This window comes from Dendrobates tinctorius, unplaced genomic scaffold (assembly GCF_039654945.1).
Source record: "Dendrobates tinctorius isolate UK_male_01 unplaced genomic scaffold, ASM3965494v1 ptg000016l, whole genome shotgun sequence".
Classification (NCBI taxonomy): domain Eukaryota; kingdom Metazoa; phylum Chordata; class Amphibia; order Anura; family Dendrobatidae; genus Dendrobates; species Dendrobates tinctorius.
Window position 1 is genome coordinate 74,830,876 of NW_027361684.1, and position 23,993 is coordinate 74,854,868.

The 23,993-nt window shown below is 43.0% G+C and overlaps 1 protein-coding gene across 4 annotated transcripts in view; it reads right to left on the reverse strand.

The window, feature by feature from the left end:
* PUDP (pseudouridine 5'-phosphatase) overlaps window positions 1-23,993 on the reverse strand; it is a 420,477-nt gene that overhangs the window by 73,210 nt on the left and 323,274 nt on the right. The window contains exon 4 of one of the 4 annotated variants that reach the window (XM_073565963.1): window positions 10,055-10,471. The exons of the other annotated variants lie outside the window; for them this stretch is intronic. Within the exon in view, the coding sequence (XP_073422064.1) occupies window positions 10,070-10,471 (402 nt within the window). The 3' untranslated portion in view covers window positions 10,055-10,069. Of the gene's footprint in view, window positions 1-10,054; window positions 10,472-23,993 lie in introns of those variants that run through there. 4 annotated transcript variants of the gene reach the window in all.

Genomic DNA, 23,993 nt, shown 5'->3' on the forward strand with positions numbered 1-23,993 from the left:
TCATCCTAAGTGTTATAGCTGCTTTCTGATCTCTCTGCGATAAATGGGAAAATCAAATGGAACATAGATGGGTTTCACAAAGGAGAAAAATATTTTAACTGCATTCCAGAGATTGCTGAAGTTAAATCACCTGTCACAAGTACAATTATAAAGCAATTATGGAATTCATTTCTCTGCTTTCCTTCCTGCTTCACTGTTAACAGGATGAAATGCCATGAAAGGAGCAGGTAACATCACTAAGAGAAAAACACTGTTCCAAAATGATGGCTTCGTGCTGCAGAGTGAAGGCGGAGATAAAGGATTTCAACTGGAAAACAGCATTTCATCTAGATATTCACTCACTTCTTTCTTTCTGATGTCAAAGGACGTCTGTCACATTTTATTTACATCTTATTTCTGACAGTGTGCACTTCCCTAGCACCGAGTGACATCTCAGATGAAATGGAGCACAATTACACGTGAAATAATATACCGCTTTTTAGGAGGACACAGTGATTATCTATAGGTAGCTGAATGTTTAGGTTGCTAGAAGATGACAGTAATTACTGGTATGCAGTTTCTATATTATTCTTCAGTCAAATAATGTGGCATCGACCAATACAAGGAATTTTAGTTCATATTTCTAGAGAATAGTTTCCTTGGTAAAATGGCACATCTTTACATTCAAAATAGCAAAGTCAAGAAAATGTCTTGTTCTTCTATTAGAAATGTCTTCTTATGTTCTTTTGAAAAAAAAATATAATCTGTGATGAACAAAGAGCTCATTAATGTACCCAAACCAGCATGGTTGGATATATCTGGTATGCTAGGGTCACATGACTGTGCATGCTCTTATCCGAGAAAATCCATGCGATTATGCTAATCACTCTCTGATCACTCTCTGATCAGAGTTTGATCATATTTTTTCAGACGTGGAGAAGAAAAAAAAAATTCTCCATCTTCTCCATTCTGCTGTTCCGTGAAAAGTGGACTGCTCTAGAATTTCATCTAAGTGCAGTCAAATTTTTTCAACAGACTCATAGACATGAATAGCCGAGTGCGATCCGATGATCAGATGCAACTCGTGCATGCTGACGTTTTTAACTCAGACCAAAACAGTTACAGGAAAAGACCGGACATGTACATGGCCTCAGAATAGGAGTGATATCTATCAAAACAATGACTTCATCTGATTTTTACCGTTGTGTGCACAAGCCCTAACTGTAAGTCTACTGCCTACTAACAGATTGTACCCATATATATATATATATGAACATATTGCTAAATCTTAAAAGAAATTTGATTACCTTTGAAGATATTTTTTCGTACCTTCCGTTCCATCGGCCACCATAGTTTTATGCGGCTGCTGCATAGGAGTGGAAATTCCACCTTGTGACATCACAACGTGCATCATATACCTAGGTCACGCCAACTAGGCCAGGATATCCGACCTCAACAAGGTATGGGACATTTTTATGCATGTGCTTTTTAAGATTGCAGCACTCTAGGTCTAGTCGCTGCAAAAAGTGTTGGTCCAGTGTGAAGATGCCCAGTGTTTCAGTGAAAGGCAGTGGTGAGAAGAGGTCCTGAGGACCATACTGGGACTGTGAGCAGTGGAGGTGAGGTGAGTATTAAGTTTTTCTTTCTACATTTTAAATTTGTTATGCCCTGGGGTCTGTCTAGAACTCAGAGTGTAATAAGGGATATTCCTGGTAAAATCTGCACGATTTGGTAATTTCAAATCTTGTCAGATCTGCTCATCGCTAGTGATTAGCACTATGTGTTGTCTATTCTACTACTCTTTTTGTCTTCCAAATATTGAATGTGGATGGAACAGTGCAGCGCAACAGCTCTAGATATGCACAAGGTAGCATGTTTTTCCAAATCAGCTTTTATCAGGTAACCATGGCTTTAGTGCCAAGTAGTAATGCTCATCAAGATAAGGCCGCTCATTACAGAGGAGGAAGAAACTTCCCTTAATGTGAAAGGAAGAAAGGAGCCACAAGGAGTGGTGCCATATCACTGCATTAGAGAGCGCAGCAAAAAAGGGGCTAACTATATGGGGTGAGAAGCAGGAAAGTGATGATGGCATAAAACACATATAAGTTTTTGGCACTCATTTTCCCCTAAAAGGAGTATTCCCATCTTCAACATCCCTATCCCTATACAGTCATATGCAAATGTTTGGGCACCCCTATTAATGTTAAGCTTTTTTCTTTCTAACAATTTTGGTTTTTGCAACAGCTATTTCAGTTTCATATATCTAATAACTGATGGACTCAGTTATATTTCTGTATTCAAATGAGGTTTATTGTAGTAACAGAAAATGTGCAATCTGCATTTAATCAAAATTTGGCTGGTGCACAAGTATGGGCACCCCAACATAAAAGTGACATTAATATTTTGTAGATCCTCCTTTTGCCAAAATAACAGCCTCTAGGCGCTTCCTGTAGCTATTAATGAGTTCCTGTATCCTGGATGAAGGTATTTTTGACCATTCCTGTTTACAGAACAATTCCAGTTCAGTTAAGTTTGATGGTCGCCGAGTATGGACAGCCCACTTCAAATCATCCCACAGATGTTCAATGATATTCAGGTCTGGGGACTGGGATGGCCATTCCAGAACATTGTAATTGTTCCTCTGCATGAATGCCTGAGTAGATTTGGAGCGGTGTTTTGGATCATTGTCTTGCTGAAATATCCTTCCCCTGCGTAACTTCAACTTGGTCACTGATTGTTGCACATTATTGTCAAGAATCTGCTGATACTGAGTTGAATCTATGCGACCCTCAACTTTAACAAGATTCCCGGTGCCGGCATTGGCCACACAGCCCCAAAGGATGATGGAACCTCCACCAAATTTTACTGTGGGTAGCAAGTGTTTTTCTTGGAATGCTGTGTTTTTTAGCCTCCATGCATAACGCCTTTTTGTATGACAAAACAACTCAATCTTTGTTTCATCAGTCCACAGGACCTTCTTCCAAAATGTAACTGGCTTGTCCAAATGTGCTTTTGCATACCTCAGGCGACTCTATTTGTGGCGTGCTTGCAGAAACGGCTTCTTTCGCATTACTCTCCCATACAGCTTCTCCTTGTGCAAAGTGCGCTGTATTGTTGACGATGCACAGTGACACCATCTGCAGCAAGATGATGCTGCCGGTCTTTGGAGGTGGTCTGTGGATTGTCCTTGACTGTTCTCACCATTCTTCTTCTCTGCCTTTCTGATATTTTTCTTGGCCTGCCACTTCAGGGCTTAACAAGAACTGTACCAGTGTTCTTCCATTTCCTTACTATGTTCCTCACAGTGGAAACTGACAGGTTAAATCTCTTAGACAACTTTTTGTATCCTTCCCCCTGAAAAGCTATGTTGAATAATCTTTGTTTTCAGATCATTTGAGAGTTGTTTTGAGGAGCCCATGATGCCACTCTTCATAGGAGAATCAAATAGGAGAACTACTTGCAAGTGGCCACCTTAAATACCTTTTCTCATGATTGGATACACCTGGCTATGAAGTTCAAAGCTCAATGAGGTTACAAAACCAATTTAGTGCTTCAGGAAGTCAGTAAAAAGTAGTTAAGAGGGTTCAAATCAAGAAAATGATAAGGGTGCCCATACTTTTGCACCAGCCAAATTTTGATTAAATGCAGATTGCACATTTTCTGTTAGTACAATAAACCTCATTTGAATCCAGAAATATAACTGAGTCCATCAGTTATTAGATATATGAAACTGAAATAGCTGTTGCAAAAACCAAAATTGTTAGAAAGAAAAAAGGTTAACATTAATAGGGGTGACCAAACTTTTACATATGACTGTATGTAGTAGGTGTAATAATAATATTAGCAAATACCTCCACTTAGAAGTGTAGTGTAGTTCTTCTGATTCACTATGTTTCTTTCCTACTGTGTAGGCATTGCAAGACCTTAGGTATCCATGGTTATGACCACTAGCAAATAGCTAACTGTCACCATATCAGTGGTCGTAGCCATGGATACCTAAGGTCCTGCAATGCTTGCACATGTGCAAAGAAACACAGTAAATCAGAAAAACGATACTACATCTCTAATTCAAGGTATTTGCTCTCATTATTATTACACCTACTACATACTGGGATAAGATCTTGGAGATGGAAATATCCCTTTAAGCTGTATCCCGGGCACATGCCCAGTTATCGACTACCATTCCTCTCCAGGTATATCTCTGCAGAATCTTATAACACCAGAAGTTTAACTTTGTACTTTGTCGGCCAAAAGATCTATAACATAGGGCATGCTTGAAGTTTGTGATTGCAAACCGCTCTGCAATACGGACAACTGAGAATTATTGTTCTTTACTGAATGGATTATAAATTAACAGGCACTAAAATGTATTTAGCGAAATGTAAAATTGTTCAGTTTCTGAAATATAAAATAAAGGGGCCATCAGGTATTTTATTGTTATTTAAATGCAATGGACACATTTACAGGTACTGACTTAAGGTACTGTCACACTAAGCGATATCGCTAGCAATATTGCTATAACTTGTGACGTTATAGCGATATTGCTTGTGACATCGCTGTGTCTGATACTTACCTACGACCGGCTCCCCCGCTGCTTATCGCTGATCGCGCGAGAACGTCCAGGACTGTTTCTCGTTGTCAGCTTCCTGCGGCGCTTCCTGTGGAGAGACGAGCGACGAGCGTGGAGCCGGGCGGGAGGACGCAGGATCACCTGGTGTGACAGGTAAGTAGCGACCCCCGTCCCCAGCGATGTCGCTGGTGAGATCTGCCTGTGTGGCAGCTCACTAGCAACCACTTAGCGATGTACCAGCGATCCTGACGCGTCATATCGCTGGTCGGGATCGCTGGTACATCGCTAAGTGTGACAGTACCTTTACTCTTGAATGCTATACCAGTATTAATCTTTAGTGTGGGAATTCAGGAATACAAAGCAGTTACTGATCTATGGCAGGCATCATCTTTCCTAGCTTATCATTGCTTACTTGTGCTGAATAGGAGTAAAAAAAAAATCTTTAGTTAATAAGTTACATGCTGTACAACTTGCAAATCACGTTCTCTTTTTCTGAAAGTTACTGAAAATTCGTTAGTGCAGAGTGGCTGAATAAATATGGCCTTTAGTCTGAGCAGAAATTCTAATTACTACGCATCGATAAATATGACCCGACATGTCTGTACAGACATTAGTATGGATGTAAATTTGGAAATTAACATAGCGCCATGTATATGCCTTGACAGCACAAATGCAGCTTTTGATTTGAATAATTAAATTAGAGCACTATTAGTGTTTCCTAGAATATCTATTTCCTAGAATTTGATTCTTTTTGGGTCCACGCTTGAATTTGGCTCACTAATTGCACAAAATTGCAGAAATTTCAATGAGGACACAAAAGTTTTAAACACATTATCATACACTGAACCCATTTCTTCTACAAAATGATGAAATTCATGTGTTAGGACAAAACTTGTTTCGAAGACGTGGTAAAAGATTTGGTCATTCTGACAATATTTCTCCATGTTTTTACATAAATGAATGCACTTTAAGTACGGTGTACTGTATCAACATATAAAAGTCTTTATTGATGTTTATTGTTGGAAAATTCTTATAAACCAAACACTTTTGTAACTTACTATTTTTTTAAAAATCCCCCTGAAAATTACAATTTTATTTCTTATGGCGTGCAGCTCATTATCTGTGGGACCGGCCACAGGTCCATTACAATAGAGCTTGTAAGCACTGACTGGAGCTGGATAATAATCTTTATTTTTTATATAGCGCTAACATATTCCGCAGCGCTTTACAATTTGCACACATTATCATCACTGTCCCTGATGGAGCTCACAATCTAGATTCCCTCTCATTATGTCTTTGGAATGTGGGAGGAAACCGGAGTACCAGGAGGAAACCCACGCAAACACGGGGAGAACATACAAACTCCTTGCGGATGTTGTCCTTGGTGGGATACGAACCCAGGACTCCAGCGCTGCAAGGCTGCAGTGCTATCCACTGAGTCACCGTGCTGCCCTGTACCGTTGGCTGGAGTGTACCGTTAGTGTCATAACCCAGGGTCACTGAGCTTCCAATGATGAAGGGGCTTCGACCCACAGCATCATGAAGTGTACAGTTTGACACAAGGATGCAATGATGCTGCTGATCCAAACTGTCATTCAAGCAAGTGTGTTCGCCTCCAACTGCCAGCAATCCGGGAGTCTGCTGCATACGGAACAGGATTAGGATCAACCTTTTACGGCTAAGGAATATGGTGCAGAATGACTATCTACACGTGTTCCTCCCGTTTACTGAATTCACTATTCAGATCTTACACTTCCTAGTGCTGTATGGCAGGAAATTGCCATATGAATGTCACATTTCTATAGCTAAGTACACAACGTGGTGCCATAAGAGATACTTGTGTACAATATTTTTTCCTAGAATACCTCTGTAATCCAGCGTTCAATAACATCTAACCTATCTGACCTTCAGATCTATAACACAGGTCAACGAAAAAAAAATTTTTTTCTGGTGTCCAAAATATTTTAATGAATTTGGGGTATTTTTGGGGTGCTGATTCTGAATATGTCATCAGTTTTGCCAGATTGGCTCAAGTTTTTGAGATTTTTGGTATCTTATTTATAGCACTTGTTGGTAAATGCGACGCATCATCTCATTAATTTCTTTGGATTAGTACTTGAACTGAGCAGTTCTCAATATAGTTTTGTGTTAATTAGTGTTCTAAAAGTTTGTTCATAGCTTGATTTTTGCACTAACTTTATGTTGTTGTCTGTTTTCCAGTGAAAAGCATGAACTCATCATGAAGAAGTTGTCTTAACGATCCAGACTCATTCTGTTACATTTGTGGTGAATATACACTGCCAAAACATAGAAGAAACATAACACACTTCGTAAAAAAAGTGTATTTTGCCTATTTTGGGGTTATGCTTGGGGACCAAGACAAGTTTTGGGCACCACACATAGTGTGCAAAGCATGTATCGAATTATTACGAAAATGGAGCAAAGGACAAAGAAAAAGCTTCAAATTTGGTGTTCCAATGGTGTGGAGAGAGCCAAAAAATCATCATGATGACTGTTATTTATGGTAAACACAGGTACAGGCACATCTTCACAATGAGGGACAGGCCTTCTTGCAGATTCCATGTTACTCCCATTTTCGTTTCTTATGCTTATTGAATCCTTGCACTTGCACTGCACAGAAATAACAGTCATCATGATGATTTTTTGGCTCTCTCCACACCATTGGAACACCAAATTTGAAGCTTTTTCTTTGTCCTTTGCTCCATTTTCGTAATAATTCGATACATGCTTTGCACACTATGTGTGGTGCCCAAAACTTGTCTTGGTCCCCAAGCATAACCCCAAAATAGGCAAAATACACTTTTTTTACGAAGTGTGTTATGTTTCTTCTATGTTTTGGCAGTGTATATTCACCACAAATGTAACAGAATGAGTCTGGATCGTTAAGACAACTTCTTCATGATGAGTTCATGCTTTTCACTGGAAAACAGACAACAACATAAAGTTAGTGCAAAAATCAAGCTATGAACAAACTTTTAGAACACTAATTAACACAAAACTATATTGAGAACTGCTCAGTTCAAGTACTAATCCAAAGAAATTAATGAGATGATGCGTCGCATTTACCAACAAGTGCTATAAATAAGATACCAAAAATCTCAAAAACTTGAGCCAATCTGGCAAAACTGATGACATATTCAGAATCAGCACCCCAAAAATACCCTAAATTCGATGAAATATCTTTGGCACCAAAAATGCTGTTGACCAGTGTAATGACTCATAAAGTCAGAGATTGTAAGCTCAGCGAAAACTGGGAAAAAAGCTACTGTACAATAAAAACCTAGCACAAAAACAGAATGTGTGATGTGCGCCATGTTCATCATGGTGCTTATGTCAGAATTCTGGCATGAGGCAACTTCAAATGCTGTATAATTTTCTCTGAATTCCTTATTGCCTATTTTTTTTTGCAACTTCTGAGTTTACACACGGGTTTTGGCCAGCTCTGTCAAAACAAGTGGCGCTGGGGATGGGATAGGACCTGACAACTCCTTCCCACTAAATTACTTCAAAGTTGTGCGTTCTGTGTGCCAGAAATGTTACTCCAGTCCCCAACTGGAGTAACGCTTATGTCTAGGCACCTAATAAGATGCATTTGTGCCTCTTAATTAATTAGGCACATCCTATTCTGTAATCCCATCATTAAAACTGGCGTATGAAAAGCTAGTGTCAAAGAATCGGGGCCATAGTGTATAAGCAATCAGAAGTTAAAATAACACAAGAGTAGTCATGGAGGTACACTTATAGATACTAAGAAGTGTGTCTGATGTACCAGAACTGCTAAGTGGCAGAAAAGATCTGTAACTGACTCAGTAAAGATACTTAGCTATAATTAGAGCAGATAGTTTGGTATTTTCATTCACAGAAATACAACAAATTCTGTTGTTTCTATGTCCATTGCAAATATATCAAAGACAACAGGAAGGAAGTGGGAGGAAATGGGAAATTCTTAGAAGAAAACCAAATGTTTGTTAGAGGAGCAGCTTTTCTTTTCCACATTCTGGATTGAGTGCCAGGCATCTGTGCCCAAAGTATGCAACACTAACTGGATGAGTAATGTTGTGGTGGGTACAATCTGCCATCATAACTTCGACAGTAGGAATATCCATGACTCATTTTTATGCTGCTGGGACTTGGACTGACTACAAACAATCTGGTGGGTGTTAAAGCAGAGGAAAAAATACACATTTTAGCAATTCCTGCAGTGCATTCTAAAAATACAAGTTACTTCAAATATGCAGTTTTAAAACGAAGCGACTAATATACTAAAAACTACATTTTGTATAGAACAACGGGTGTTTCTTTTTTAACAGAGGGTTCACATCCATCCAATACATGAAGCAAATAAAATTAATGGAAATCAATTATTTGAAAGCAATTACAGTATATGTATCCTTTCCGTCACAGGTCACCAGATTTAAGGCTACAAAGGTAAAGACTGAATTTAGCTTACAAGTACCCTGGAGTTATAAGTGATGACAGATTACAGCTCAATGTTCATTCTAATTTCGGGAAGGCCAGATTTCAAAAAGGATCTTATAGCCATTCTAATGAGGGTTTTCAATGTAAGTACATCAGCCTTATTAAGTCCAAGAAATAGATTTAATAATGGATTATTTTTTTTTTATTGTGAAATCTTAACTTCTGCTTCTGAACCCAATGATTGGCTGCAGCGGTAGCATACACTGTAGCTGTGATATCAGCACTGCAGCCTACAGACAAGCCTCTGGAAGCAGCCTGAAAGCAATGAAGTTAAGAATAGCAGATATATTATTTTTACATTGGGCAAGTCAATTACATAAAAATAAAGTTGAAGACGGAAAATCTCTTTAAGGACAAAATCTTATTTTAATATGTACTATTAGAGACAGAAGGTATAAGCAAAAAGATATACATTGATATATATATTTATAATGAAGTGGGAAAAACTACTTGAAAGTCCATGTGTCAAGACATATCACTCAGAGGTTAGCATTGTTGCTCTGTATCTGTAGAGACCTGGGAATTAATTTTAAAAAAGGCATTATTTGTATGTAATTTTTTACTAAGTGCTCAACTTGTGTTTTTTCCATTTTTTCACACTAAAGAAACAAGCTTAAAGTTTAAGTGGTCACGCTAACGTGCATGAAATTAGAAACTTCGGACAAATTCAAAAGTCATGTGTCACAGTGTGGTATGGACCGCGATGCACTCACTGGCTGCAGAACTCCCGACTCGTACTTGATATTCTCATATATGGCTTTGAAGGAGTCAAGTGCAGGTCAGGAGATTTGCGGCCATTACATGCATCATAGCCAATACTCAGACCATGATACTGGATGTCCGAGTTTGGCCCTAGATTGTAAGTTTCATTCAGAACAGGGATTGATTTTACGTATTTATTCCTAGCTTGTAAAGCCATGGCATATCACTAGTATATAACATTACTTTACAATTAATGGTGGTTTAACCCTAGAATTCTGACAAGGCTTTCTGACCTCTACCAATCTTAGAAAGTTTTCCCTACATGGTGGCACTCTTAATATATAGTAGTAATATGTATTGTATGTGAACTAAAGGAAATCTCTCACTAGGTCTGTGAGACCTAGAGAGCTCCGAGAGTTGAACCCTCAGGACCGTGACGATGAACCTCCCTAGGGCTAGCTGGCCAGGTGGACCACCCCCTATACAGGGAGTGTTAGGGGCAGACCCAGGGGAGACTATTGCCGTGGAAGCTGATACCTGGGGACAACCGGAGGAAGATGCAGGCAGGGGATGTGCAGGCGACCAGACGGGGGATGGTGACGACCACAGGGGAGACAGCTGTAGCCGCGGAGATGGTGGTGGAGAACCAGGGAGGAGGCAGGAACGGGTAACGGGTGAGACACGCTGGAACAGGCAGGCGAAGGCAGGAACAGGCAGGACCTGGAAGGGAACACAGGAGCGTAACTAATAGGGAAACTAGCGGGAAACCAGGAGAGGTACGAAGCGTAGAGACAGAAGGTACGCTGGAGAGCGTGGACCCGATATCAGAACGTGAAACACAATTGATAATCAGGCAGGGAGGAGAGGGAGAGATATAGGGCACGCTGGAGAACTTCCGTGTCAGGGTGTGGCAGAGTAATGGGACCAAGAGATAGGACGCCTAGTCTAGGGGGGCGTGCGCCTGCGTACCTGAGGAGGAGCCGAGGCTGGCCGCAGGACAGGAGAGAAGGCACTAGATGGACAGGCATTAGCAGAGGAGGCGGGCCGAGAGGACCGGAAGTGCCTGAGTGACGTGGAGGCACGGGAGGAAGCGGAGACTGCCGGCACCATGACGACAGAAGACGCAGCAGAGGCAGACAGGCCAGCGGTGGCTGGGGCACGGCCAGGAAGAGCTGCAGCGGTGGTCAGAGCGGGGGCTGCCGACGCTGCAGGGAGAGTAGAAGCAGTGAGCGTGACAGGCACCGGGGAGGAGGTGAGCGTAACAGGCGCCGGGGCCGAGGTGAGCGTGACAGTACCCCCCCTTACGCCCCCTCTTCTTAAGGCCGGAAAGGAATCTGGCTAGGATACGAGAAGCCTGAATATTCTCCCGTGGCTCCCAAGATCTATCCTCGGGACCGAAACCCTTCCAGTCAATTAAGAAGAGGGTCTCACCTCTGGATTTTTTCATTGCAAGAATGTCTCTAACTTCAAAGACATCTTGTGTGGACACAGGCGGGGCGAGCGGCCAGTGGAAGGATTAAAGCGGTTAAGGATAACAGGCTTTAAGAGAGAGGCATGGAAGGAATTAGGAATCCTTAGCGAGGCGGGAAGTTTTAACTTGTAGGCCATATCACTGATACGAGCCAAGACCTCAAACGGACCAATATACCGAGGACCCAGTTTATACGAGGGTTGCTTTAGGCGGACAAATTTCGAAGACAGCCATACTTTATCTCCAGGTTGGCACAGTGGAGAATCCAGGTGTCTTTTATCGGCATGTCTCTTGATCCTGCCTTGAGCATGATCAAGCGTGGTTTTGGTCTCCTGCCAGACCCTGGAGAACTCCTCGGTCAGAAGATCGGCCGCCGGCACACCCGAGACAGGAGGTAACGGCAGAGGAACACCTGGATGTTGGCCGTATTCAATAAAGAAGGGTGATTTGGAGGAGGACTCACTGGCATGGTTGTTGTAGGTGAATTCAGCCCACGGGAGTAGGCTGGACCAGTTGTTCTGATTGGCATTGGAAAAATGCCAGAGATAAGTCACAAGGACTTGATTAGTACGTTCTGCCTGGCCGTTGGTCTGGGGATGGTAGGAAGAGAAGTCCAACGTTACTTCCATCATACGGCATAGGGCCCTCCAAAACCGCGAGGTGAACTGAACCCCTCTGCTGGAAACGATATGCTTGGGGAAGCCGTGAATCCAGAAAATATGGGTGATGAAGATCTTGGCCCATAAAATGGGCCATTTTGGAAAATCGATCCACCATGACCAAGATGACGGTGTGGCCCGCAGACCAAGGCAGATCCGTAATAAAGTCCATTGTGACGTGCTGCCAGGGAGCCAAAGGAACCGGAAGCGGGTGTAAGTGTCCAGAGGGTAGGTGCCGAGGAACTTTGTTTCTGGCCCCCTGATGGGCACTAGGCAATGAAACTTCGGACATCTTGAAGAAGGGATGGCCACCAGTAAAAACGAGAGATGAGAAGAAGCGTTTTCTTGACGCCCACATGACCGGCCAGCTTGTAGGCATGACCCCAGTGTAGCACTCGCTTCCTCTCGCTTTCTTGCACGAAGGTCTTTCCCGGCGGTAACGAAGTCAAGCTAATGGGAGCGACCATGATGACTTTACTGGGGTCCACAATGTGTGATGGCTCCTCTTCATTATCGGAGACCAGAAAGGACCTGGATAAAGCATCTGCTTTGAGATTCTTGTCACCATGACGGAAATGTAGCTCAAAATCGAACCGGGCAAAGAATAGCGACCACCTGGCTTGCCTGGGATTAAGTCTTTGTCCTGCCTGGATGTTTGCCAGGTTCTTGTGGTCGGTGTAGATTTTAAACGGATGTACAGCTCCTTCCAGAAGATACCGCCACTCCTCCAGGGCCAATTTGATGGCAAGTAGCTCTCTGTCACCAATGGCGTAGTTTCTCTCTGCGGTGGAGAACATCTTGGAGAAGAAACTGCAGGTGAGCAGTCGACCGGAGGAAGATCTCTGGGAAAGAACCGCCCCGGTTCCGATGGCCGATGCATCTACCTCAAGGATAAAAGGCTTATTGGCTTCAGGTCAATGGAGTACAGGCGCTGTAGCGAAGGCTTGTCTCAAGGTTTGAAAGGCGTCTTCAGCTTCTGGGGACCAGAGGTGAGGGTTTGCTCCCTTTCGGGTTAAGGCGGAGATAGGAGCGGTCAAAGTAGAAAAGTGTGGAATAAATTGCCGGTAATAATTGGCAAAACCAAGGAATTGTTGGATCGCCTTGATTCCCTGGGGACGCGGCCACTTGAGCATGGCGAACACTTTTCCCGGGTCCATACGTAGGCCAGAGTCTGAAATGATATAGCCCAAGAACAGTAGAGAGGACTGCTCGAAGGCGCACTTCTCGAGTTTGGCGTAAAGCCAATGCTCTCTTAGTCGTAGCAAGACTTGGCGGACATCTTTTCTGTGGGTAGCCAAATCTGAGGAAAATACAAGGATATCATCCAAGTACACCACCACACAGGAGTAGAGAAGGTCTCGAAACACATCGTTGATGAACTCCTGGAACACTGCAGGAGCATTGCACCAAATATTCATAGTGGCCATCTCAGGTATTGAAAGCGGTCTTCCACTCGTCTCCGGAACGAATGTGGATCAGATTATAAGCCCCTCGGAGATCCAATTTTGTGAAGACCCGTGCTCCCCGTAGACGGTTGAATAGCTCCGGAATGATAGGCAGTGGATATTTGTTCTTGATGGTGATATCATTGAGGCCCCGGTAATCAATGCAGGGACGAAGGGATCCATCCATCTTCTTGACAAAAAAGAACCCTGCTCCTGCAGGCGAAGACGACTTGCGGATAAAGCCTCTGGCCAAGCTTTCTTGGATATATTCGGTCATGGCTAGAGTCTCGGAGGGAGACAGAGGATAGATCCGACCACTAGGGGGAGTAGACCCTGGGACAAGATCGAATGGGCAATCATAGGGCCAGTGCGGGGGCAGAACCTCTGCCTCCTTCTTGTTAAAGACGTCCGAAAAAGCCCAATAGGCCGAAGGTAAGTCTGTAGAGACTGAAGTGGTAGGCTTGGAGTTCTTCAGTTGGACGGAGGACAGACATCTGTCTTGACACGACTGTCCCCAACGCAGGATATCCCCGGATCGCCAGTCCAAAACAGGCTCGTGAGTTCTCAACCAGGGTAGGCCCAAGAGGATGCTATGGGATAGCGCAGGCAGCACATAAAAGACTATTTTCTCCCAGAGTAAGGCTCCAATCTGAAGTTCCACTTCTTCGGTGACCTGAGTAACGGACATCCGCAAGGGTCGACCGTTGACCGAAGCAATCTGCCGAGGAGTCTCCATAGATCGGACTGGGATCTGAAGTCTCTTAACCACCTCGAACTGAATACAGTTGCCAGCTGCGCCTGAATCAATGTAAGCCCACCCAGAGGAGCGTTTGGAGCCTATGTGCAACAGAACGGAGAGAATCAAGGGTAGAGAGGAATCACAATTACCTAGGAAGGCCTCTCTTAACTGTCCTAGGCGGAGGCGTTTCTCGGGCGTATTGGACAGGAGCGGAGGAAGTGGGATGCACTCCCACAATAGAAGCAGAGCCTCTGTTCGACCCTCTCTCTCTGACGCTCCTCCACCGGTTTGACACGATCCGCTTGCATGGGTTCCAGGGCAGGAACCACAGAAGACGACACTGGACGGGAGCGGGACGGACTGCGAGCGGCTGAAAAAACGCGAGGTCTTCTCTCCCTAGTGGCCTCACGGGATCGCTCCTGAAATCGTACGTCGATGCGAGTGGCTAGGGAGATCAAGTCCTCCAGGGAGGCTGGAGTATCACGTCCTGCTAACTCGTCCTTGACTCGACTAGAGAGTCCCCGCCAAAAGGCTCCTACCAAGGCCTCATTGTTCCACCCCAACTCTGAGGACAGGGTACGAAACCGAATGGTGTACTGACCTACCGAGAGCGTGCCCTGGTGGAGATTAAACAGCGCCTTGGTAGTAGAGACCAAGTGACCTGGTTCATCGAACACCCTCCGAAAGGTGTCCAGAAAAATGGAGAGCTGGGAGACAATGGGGTCGTCTCGCTCCCAGAGAGGATTAACCCAAGCTAGGGCCTCACCCTCCAAGTGAGACACAACAAAAGCTACCTTGGCCCGATCAGTAGGGTACTGCAGAGGAGACAGCTCGAAGTGTAGCTGACATTGATTTAGGAACCCTCTGCACAGTTTGGGATCGCCGTTATACCGTGGGGGTTTTGCCAAACGGGGTGGTGGGTGGGGGGGTAGCCACCGGGGCTGGAGCAGAGGCCACGGTCTGGAGGGCCAGGAGACGGTTATCCACTGAGGCCATGTAGTTTAAAATATGGGCCTGAGTGTCGCGCTGCTGTGCGAGCTCCTGCTGAAGACCCGCCATCTGGGGGGCGCTAGTGGGGTCAGAGGACTGTAAGGACGACAGATGGGATTCCATAGATTTGAGGAAGGACATTATCCTCGTCTGGTTTTCTCGTAGGAACAGAAGTTCCTTTTGAGTCGGGGTCAAAGGTACCAGCGGGGTCCATGGCCTGATTATACTGTGAGATATTGAGAGCTCCGAGAGTTTAACCCTCAGGACCGCGACAACGAACCTCCCTAGGGCGAGCTGGCCAGGTGTACCACCCCCTATACAGGGAGCGTTAGGGGCAGACCCTGGGGAGACTATCGCCGTGGAAGCTGATACCTGGGGACAACCGGAGGAAGATGCAGGCAGGGGATGTGCAGGCGACCAGACGGGCGATGGTGACGACCACAGGGGAGACAGCTGTAGCCGCGGAGATGGTGGTGGAAAACCAGGGAGGAGGCAGGAACGGGTAGCGGGTGAGACACGCTGGAACAGGAACAGGCAGGCGAAGGCGGGAACAGGCAGGACATGGAAGGGAACACAGGAGCGTAACTAATAGGGAAACTAGCGGGAAACCAGGAAAGGAATGAAGCGTAGAGACAGAAGGTACGCTGGAGAGCGTGGACCCGATATCAGAACATGAAACACAATTGGTAATCAGGCAGGGAGGAGAGGGAGAGACTGCTTGATATAGGGCACGATGGAGAACTTCCGGGTCAGGGTGCGGCAGAGTAATGGGACCAAGAGATAGGACGCCTAGTCTAGGGGGGCGTGCGCCTGCGTACCTGAGGAGGAGCCGAGGCTGGCCGCAGGACAGGAGAGAAGGCACTAGATGGACAGGCATCAGCAGAGGAGGCGGGCCGAGAGGACCGGAAGTGCCTGAGTGACGTGGAGGCACGGGAGGAAGCTGAGACTGCCGGCACCATGACGACAGAAGACGCAGCAGAGGCAGACAGGCCGGCGGTGGCTGGGGCACGGCCAGGAAGAGCTGCAGCGGTGGTCAGAGCGGGGGCTGCCGACGCTGCAGGGAGAGAAGCAGTGAGCGTGACAGGCGCAGGGGACGAGGTGAGCGTGACAAGGTCGTTGCTATGTAATCTGATAGCAGCATATTGTACAAACAGAAACCCTGATTCCACTGATGTGTCATTTACTACAGACCTTGCTGCAGTTTTGATAAAATCACAGTTAGGTCTATAGATATAGCATTTCTTTAAATCTGATCTCTGTATAACCCCTCAAACACCACTTATTGGCAGCTTTCTGTGTACACTGTGTATAGGCAATTCGTGCTTGAGGAGGGGTTATATAGCACTCATGAATTTGGAGCACTATACAGCAGCAGGTCTACGAATCATCTAGCTATAATCTATTGCTGATAAAACAGTGATTTTATCAAAACTATAGTAAACCTTCCAGTAAGTGATCCCCTGCAGGAATCATTCTACATTAGGCTGCTCTTGGATTAGGTGACAAATTCCCTTTTAAAGGGAACCTGTCACCAGTTTTGGCTGATATAAGTTACGGCCATCACCTTTCAGGGCTGATAAACAGCATTGTATAATGTTGTATATCTGCCCCCAACCCGAACTGTTAAAGAAGAAAAATAACTTTTATTTTACTCACCTGCAGGGTGGTCCGGTCCGAGGGGTGTCTTCTCGGTCCGTAGCCTCCCATCTTCTTTGGACGACCCCCTCCTGCTTGTTTTTTGTGGAAGACGCGTCCTTACGTCATCCACACAGACTCCTCGGCACCGCACTTTTGTGCATGTGTACTTCTCTGCCCTGTTGAGGACAGAACAAAGTACTGCAGTGTGCAGGCACTGGGGCTCTCTGACCTTTCCGGTGCCTGCGCACTGCAATACTTTGCTCTGCCCTCAACAGGATAGACATGTAAGCCTGTGAAGGAGCGCAACATGAAGCAAGCAGAAGGGCGGCATCACAAGAAGATGGGAAGTCCCGGACCAAGAAGAGCGACACACCTCAGATCGGACCCCTGCGCAGGCGAGTACAATAAAAGTTATTTTTCTTCTCTTACAGGTCGGCTTGGGGGCAGATATACAGCATTATAGAATGCTGTATATTAGCCCTGAAAGGTGGTGGCTGTAACTTATATTGGCCAAAACTGTTGACAGGTTCTCTTTAAAAGTATATATTTCTCCATTTTCTGTGTTACAGCTCATCAGAAAATAGTGTTACCTAACAAGATAAATAATAATATATCAGAGATATGGAATAGTAAATCTGCAAAATTTTAAAGTTGTAGATTTCTTTGAATTGGTCCAGGAAATTTGTATCAAATTTAATTGATTTGAATCAAATTTGCCTTATAATAATTAGATTCTAGAACAGAATAAATGTAGATAAAAAAATAAATAAAATTAAAATGCTTACCCAGACCTGACGTTATCTGCACTGGTCCCAAATTTCTTCCATTTAAGGATTATGGAGGCCACTGTGCTTTTCGGAACCTTGAGTACAATAGAAATTCTTTTGCAACTTTGGCCAGATCTGTGCCTTGCCACAATTGTGTCTCTGAGCAACTTGGTCAGTTCCTTTGACCTCATGATTCTCATTTGGTCTGACATGCCTTGTGAGCTGTGATGTCCAATATAGACAGGTGTGTGCCTTTACAATTCAAGTCCTATTAGTTTAATTAAACACAGCAGGACTCCAATGAAGGAGTAGCACCATCTCAAGGAGGATCACAAGGAAATAGACAGCATGTGACTTAAATATGAGTGTCTGAGTAAAGGTTCTGAATACTTATGACCATGTGATATTTCAGGTTTCCTTTTTTAATACATTTGTAAATCTTCTTATTTCTATTATTTTTCAGTCAAGATGTGATGCAGAGTGTACATTAATGAAAAATAATTAACTTTTTTGAATTTACCAAAATGAAACAAAATTTACTGCAATGAAACAAAGAGTGAAAAATTGAAAGGGTTCTGAATACTATCCATACCCAACTACAGTCTTATGTAAACGTTTGGGCACCCCTATTAATGTTAACCTTTTTTCTTTATAACAATTTTGGTTTTTGCAACAGCTATTTCAGTTTCATATATCTAATAACTGATGGACTCAGTTATATTTCTGGATTCAAATGAGGTTTATTGTACTAACAGAAAATGTGCAATCTGCATTTAAACAAATTTTGACCGGTGCAAAAGTATGGGCACCTCAACATAAAAGTGACATTAATATTTTGTAGATCCTCCTTTTGAAAAAATAACAGCCTCTAGTCGCTTCCTGTAGCTATTAATGAGTTCCTGGATCCTGGATGAAGGTATTTGTGACCATTCCAGTTTACAAAACAATTCCAGTTAAGTTTGATAGTCGCCGAGCATGGACAGCCCGCTTCAAATCATCCCACAGATGTTCAATGATATTCAGGTCTGGGGACTGGGATGGCCATTCCAGAACATTGTAATTGTTCCTCTGCATGAATGCCTGAGTAGATTTGGAGCAGCGTTTTGGATCATTGTCTTTCTGAAATATCCATCCCTTGCGTAACTTCAACTTCGTCACTGATTCTTGCACATTATTGTCAAGAATCTGCTGATACTGAGTTGAATCCATGCGACCCTCAACTTTAACAAGATTCCCAGTGCCGGTATTGGCCACACAGCCCCAAAGCATGATGGAACCTCCACCAAATTTTACTGTGGGTAGCAAGTGTTTTTCTTGGAATGCTGTGTTTTTTTAGCCTCCATGCATAACGCCTTTTTGTATGACCAAACAACTCAACCTTTGTTTCATCAGTCCACAGGACCTTCTTCCAAAATGTAACTGGCTTGTCCAAATGTGCTTTTGCATACCTCAGGCGACTCTGTTTGTGGCGTGCTTGCAGAAATGGCTTCTTTCGCATCACTTTCCCATGCAGCTTCTCCTTGTGCAAAGTGCGCTGTATTGTTGACCGATGCACAGTGATACCATCTGCAGCAAGATGATGCTGCAGGTCTTTGGAGGTGGTCTGTGGATTGTCCTTGACTGTTCTCACCATTCTTCTTCTCTGCCTTTCTGATATTTTTCTTGGCCTGCCACTTCTGGGCTTAACAAGAACTGTACCTGTGTTCTTTCATTTCCTTACTATGTTCCTCACAGTGGAAACTGACAGGGTAAATCTCTGAGACAACTTTTTATATCCTTCCCCTGAAAAGCTACAGTCATGGCCAAAAGTATTGACACCCCTGCAATTCTGTCAGATAATATTCAGTTTCTTCCTGAAAATGATTGCAAACACAAATTCTTTGGTATTATTATCTTCATTTAATTTGTCTTAAATGAAAAAACACAAAAGAGAATGAAGCAAAAAGCAAAACATTGATCATTTAACACAAAACTCCAAAAATGGGCCGGACAAAAGTATTGGCACCCTCAGCCTAATACTTGGTTGCACAACCTTTAGCCAAAATAACTGCGACTAACCGCTTCCGGTAACCATCAATGAGTTTCTTACAATGCTCTGCTGGAATTTTGGACCATTCTTCTTTGGCAAACTACTCCAGGTCCCTGATATTTGAAGGGTGCCTTCTCCAAACTGCCATTTTTAGATCTCTCCACAGGTGTTCTATGGGATTCAGGTCTGGACTCATTGCTGGCCACCTTAGAAGTCTCCAGTGCTTTCTCTCAAACCATTTTCTAGTGCTTTTTGAAGTGTGTTTTGGGTTATTGTCCTGCTGGAAGACCCATGACCTCTGAGGTAGACCCAGCTTTCTCACACTGGGCCCTAAATTATGCTGCAAAATTTGTTGGTAGCCTTCTGACTTCATAATGCCATGCACACGGTCAAGCAGTCCAGTGCCAGAGGCAGCAAAGCAACCCCAAAACATCAGGGAACCTCCGCCATGTTTGACTGTAGGGACCGTGTACTTTTCTTTGAATGCCTCTTTTTTCTCCTGTAAACTCTATGTTGATGCTTTTGCCCTAAAAGCTCTACTTTTGTCTCATCTGACCAGAGAACATTCTTCCAAAATGTTTTAGGCTTTTTCAGGTAAGTTTTGGCAAACTCCAGCCTGGCTTTTTTATGTCTCGGGGTAAGAAGTGGAGTCTTACTGGGTCTCCTACCATACAGTCCCTTTTCATTCAGATGCCGACGGATAGTACGGATTGACACCATTGTACCCTCGGACTGTAGGGCAGCTTGAACTTGTTTGGATGTTAGTGGAGGTTCTTTATCCCACATCCGCACAATCTTGCGTTGAAATCTCTTGTCAATTTTTCTTTTCCGGCCACATCTAGGGAGGTTAGCCACAGTGCCATGGGCTTTAAATTTCTTGATGACACTGCGCACGGTAGACACAGGAACATTCAGATCTTTGGAGATGGACTTGTAGCCTTGAGATTGCTCATGCTTCCTCACAATTTGGTTTCTCAAGTCCTCAGACAACTCTTTGGCCTTCTTTCTTTTCTCCGTGCTCAATGTGGTACACACAAGGACACAGGACAGAGGTTGAGTCAACTTTAATCCATGTCAACTGGCTGCAAGTGTGATTTAGTTATTGCCAACACCTGTTAGGTGCCACAGGTAAGTTATAGGTGCTGTTAATTACACAAATTAGAGAAGCATCACATGATTTTTCGAACAGTGACAATACTTTTGTCCACCCTCTTTGTTATGTTTGGTGTGGAATTATATCCAATTTGGCTTTAGGACAATTCTTTTTGTGTTTTTTAATTTAAGACAAATTAAATGAAGATAATAATACCAAATAATTTGTGTTTGCAATCATTTTCAGGAAGAAACTGAGTATTATCTGACAGAATGGCAGGGGTGTCAATACTTTTGGCCATGACTGTATGTTGAATAATCTTTGATTTCAGATCATTTGAGAGTTGTTTTCAGGAGCCCATGATGCCACTCTTCATAGGAGAATCAAATAGGAGAACTACTTGCAAGTGGCCACCTTAAATACCTTTTCTCATGATTTGATACACCTGGCTATGAAGTTCAAAGCTCAATGAGGTTACAAAACCAATTTAGTGCTTCAGGAAGTCAGTAAAAAGTAGTTAGGAGTGTTCAAATCAAGAAAATGATAAGGGTGGCCATACTTTTGCACCGGTCAAATTTTGTTTAATTGCAGATTGCACATTTTCTGTTAGTACAATAAACCTCATTTGAATCCAGAAATATAACTGAGTCCATCAGTTATTAGATATATGAAACTGAAATAGCTGTTGCAAAAACCAAAATTGTTATAAAGAAAAAAGGTTAACATTAATAGGGGTGCCCAAACTTTAACATATGACTGTATATACTCCAGTCTCTGCTTGGGAACTTAGCAACTCCTTCAGGGTTACTTTTAGTCTCTGTACTTCCTCTCTAATTAATTTGCTTCTTACCCAGGCTGATTGTTTGAGAGGGTTGCCCTCTCTTGGAAGATACAGTATGTTTTGGTACCATATTCTTTCCATTTGATGATATTGAATTTGATGGTGCTTCGGCGGATCATCAGAGATTAGATTTTTTTTAAAAAAACCAACCCTGACTTCTCAAAAACTTTGTCCCTGACTTGTTTGGAAGTCTACTTGGCCTTCATGGTGTTGTTGGGTTATTGGTGCCTCTTGCTTAATGGTGTTAGAGCCTCTGTGGCCTTTCAGAGAAGGTGAGAGTATACTGACAGACCATGTGACACTTAGATTGCACAAAGGTGGACTTCCTTTCACTAAGCATGTGACTTATGAAGGTAATTCCTTGCACCAGAAATTTTTAGGGGATTCATAGCAAAAGGGGTGAATAAATATGCACACGCCAGTTTTTATTTATTTTATCACATAAATTTAATTTTTGCCTATATTTTTCTCAATTCAGCAACTCAGACTATTTAGTGCTGATGCATCACACACAAATCGGAATAAAAAAATATTCAAACACAGGTTGCAATGCAAAAAATAGGTAAAAAGGAAAGCGGGGTGAGTACTTTTGCAAACCACTTTAAATTGAACACTTACAGTTTCCACTACAAGAATTTTCCATTAATCTCTTGATGCCATGGACAATTTTTGCTTTCAAGTCATAACATTCGAAATTTGCAATTATATTTCTCCACAAGCACCAGCTTGACATACAGAGAGCTGATTCATTTTTTCATTTTTGAATTTTATAGTTTTCATTAACACTATTAACTTTACCATATAATGTACTGAATGAACTGTAAAAAATTCTACGCACTTCTAAAATAATTACACTGACAAATACAAGTCATCCAGAAAACAGCAAGCCCTTATAATATTAAAAACAAACAGAGAAGACAAAAAAAAGTGGCCCTTCATGAAAGCCAAAGATTATTAAATGTAAAGAGTTGTAGAATATTATATATATATATATACACACACACAGTTGTGGCCAAAAGTATTGACACCCCTGCAATTCTGAGAGATAATACACAGTTTCTTCCTGAAAATGATTACAAACACAAATTCTTTGGTATTATCTTCATTTATTTTTTCTTAAATGAAAAAACACAAAAGAGAATGAAGCAAAAAGCAAAACATTGATCATTTCACACAAAACTCCAAAAATGGGCCAGACAAAAGTATTGGCACCCTCAGCCTAATACTTGGTTGCACAACTTTTAGCCAAAATAACTGCGACCAACCACTTCCGGTAACCATCAATGAGTTTCTTACAATTCTCTGCTGGAATTTTAGACCATTCTTCTTTGGCAAACTGCTCCAGGTCCCTGATATTTGAAGGGTGCCTTCTCCAAACTGCTATTTTTAGATCTCTCCACAGGTGTTCTATGGGATTCACTCTGGACTCATTGCTGGCCACCTTAGAAGTCTCCAGTGCTTTCGCTCAAACCATTTTCTAGTGCTTTTTGAAGTGTGTTTTGGGTCATTGTCCTGCTGGAAGACCCATGACCTCTGAGGGAGACCCAGCTTTCTCACACTGCTCCCTACATTATGCTGCAAAATTTGTTGGTAGTCTTCAGACTTCATAATGCCATGCACACGGTCAAGCAGTCCAGTGCCAGAGGCAAAGCAACCCCAAAACATCAGGGAACCTCCGCCATGTTTTACTGTAGGGACCGTGTTCTTTTCTTTGAATGCCTCTTTTTTTCTCCTGTAAACTCTATGTTGATGCCTTTGCCCAAAAAGCTCTACTTTTGTCTCATCTGACCAGAGAACATTCTTCCAAAACGTTTTAGGCTTTTTCAGGTAAGTTTTGGCAAACTCCAGCCTGTCTTTTTTATGTCTTGGGGTAAGAAGTGGGGTCTTCCCGGGTCTCCTACCAAACAGTCCCTTTTTATTCAGATGCCGACGGATAGTACGGGTTGACACTGTTGTACCCTCGGACTGCAGGGCAGTTTGAACTTGTTTGAATGTTAGTTGTGGTTCTTTATCCAACATTCGCACAATCTTGCGTTGAAATCTCGTCAATTTTTCTTTTCCGTCCACATCTAGGGAGGTTAGCCACAGTGCCATGGGCTTTAAACGTCTTGATGACACTGCGCATGGTAGACACAGGAACATTCAGGTCTTTGGAGATGGACTTGTAGCCTTGAGATTGCTCATGCTTCCTCACAATTTGGTTTCTCAAGTCCTCAGACAGTTCTTTGGTCTTCTTTCTTTTCTCCATGCTCAATGTGGTACACACAAGGACACAGGTTGAGTCAACTTTAATCCATGTCAACTGGCTGCAAGTGTGATTTAGTTATTGCCAACACCTGTTAGGTGCCACAGGTAAGTTACAGGTGCTGTTAATTACACAAATTAGAGAAGCATCACATGATTTTTCGAACAGTGCCAATACTTTTGTCCACCCTCTATTTTATGTTTGGTGTGGAATTATATCCAATTTGGCTTTAGGACAATTCTTTTTGTGTTTTTTCATTTAAGACAAATTAAATGAAGATAATACCAAAGAATTTGTGTTTGCAATCATTTTCAGGAAGAAACTG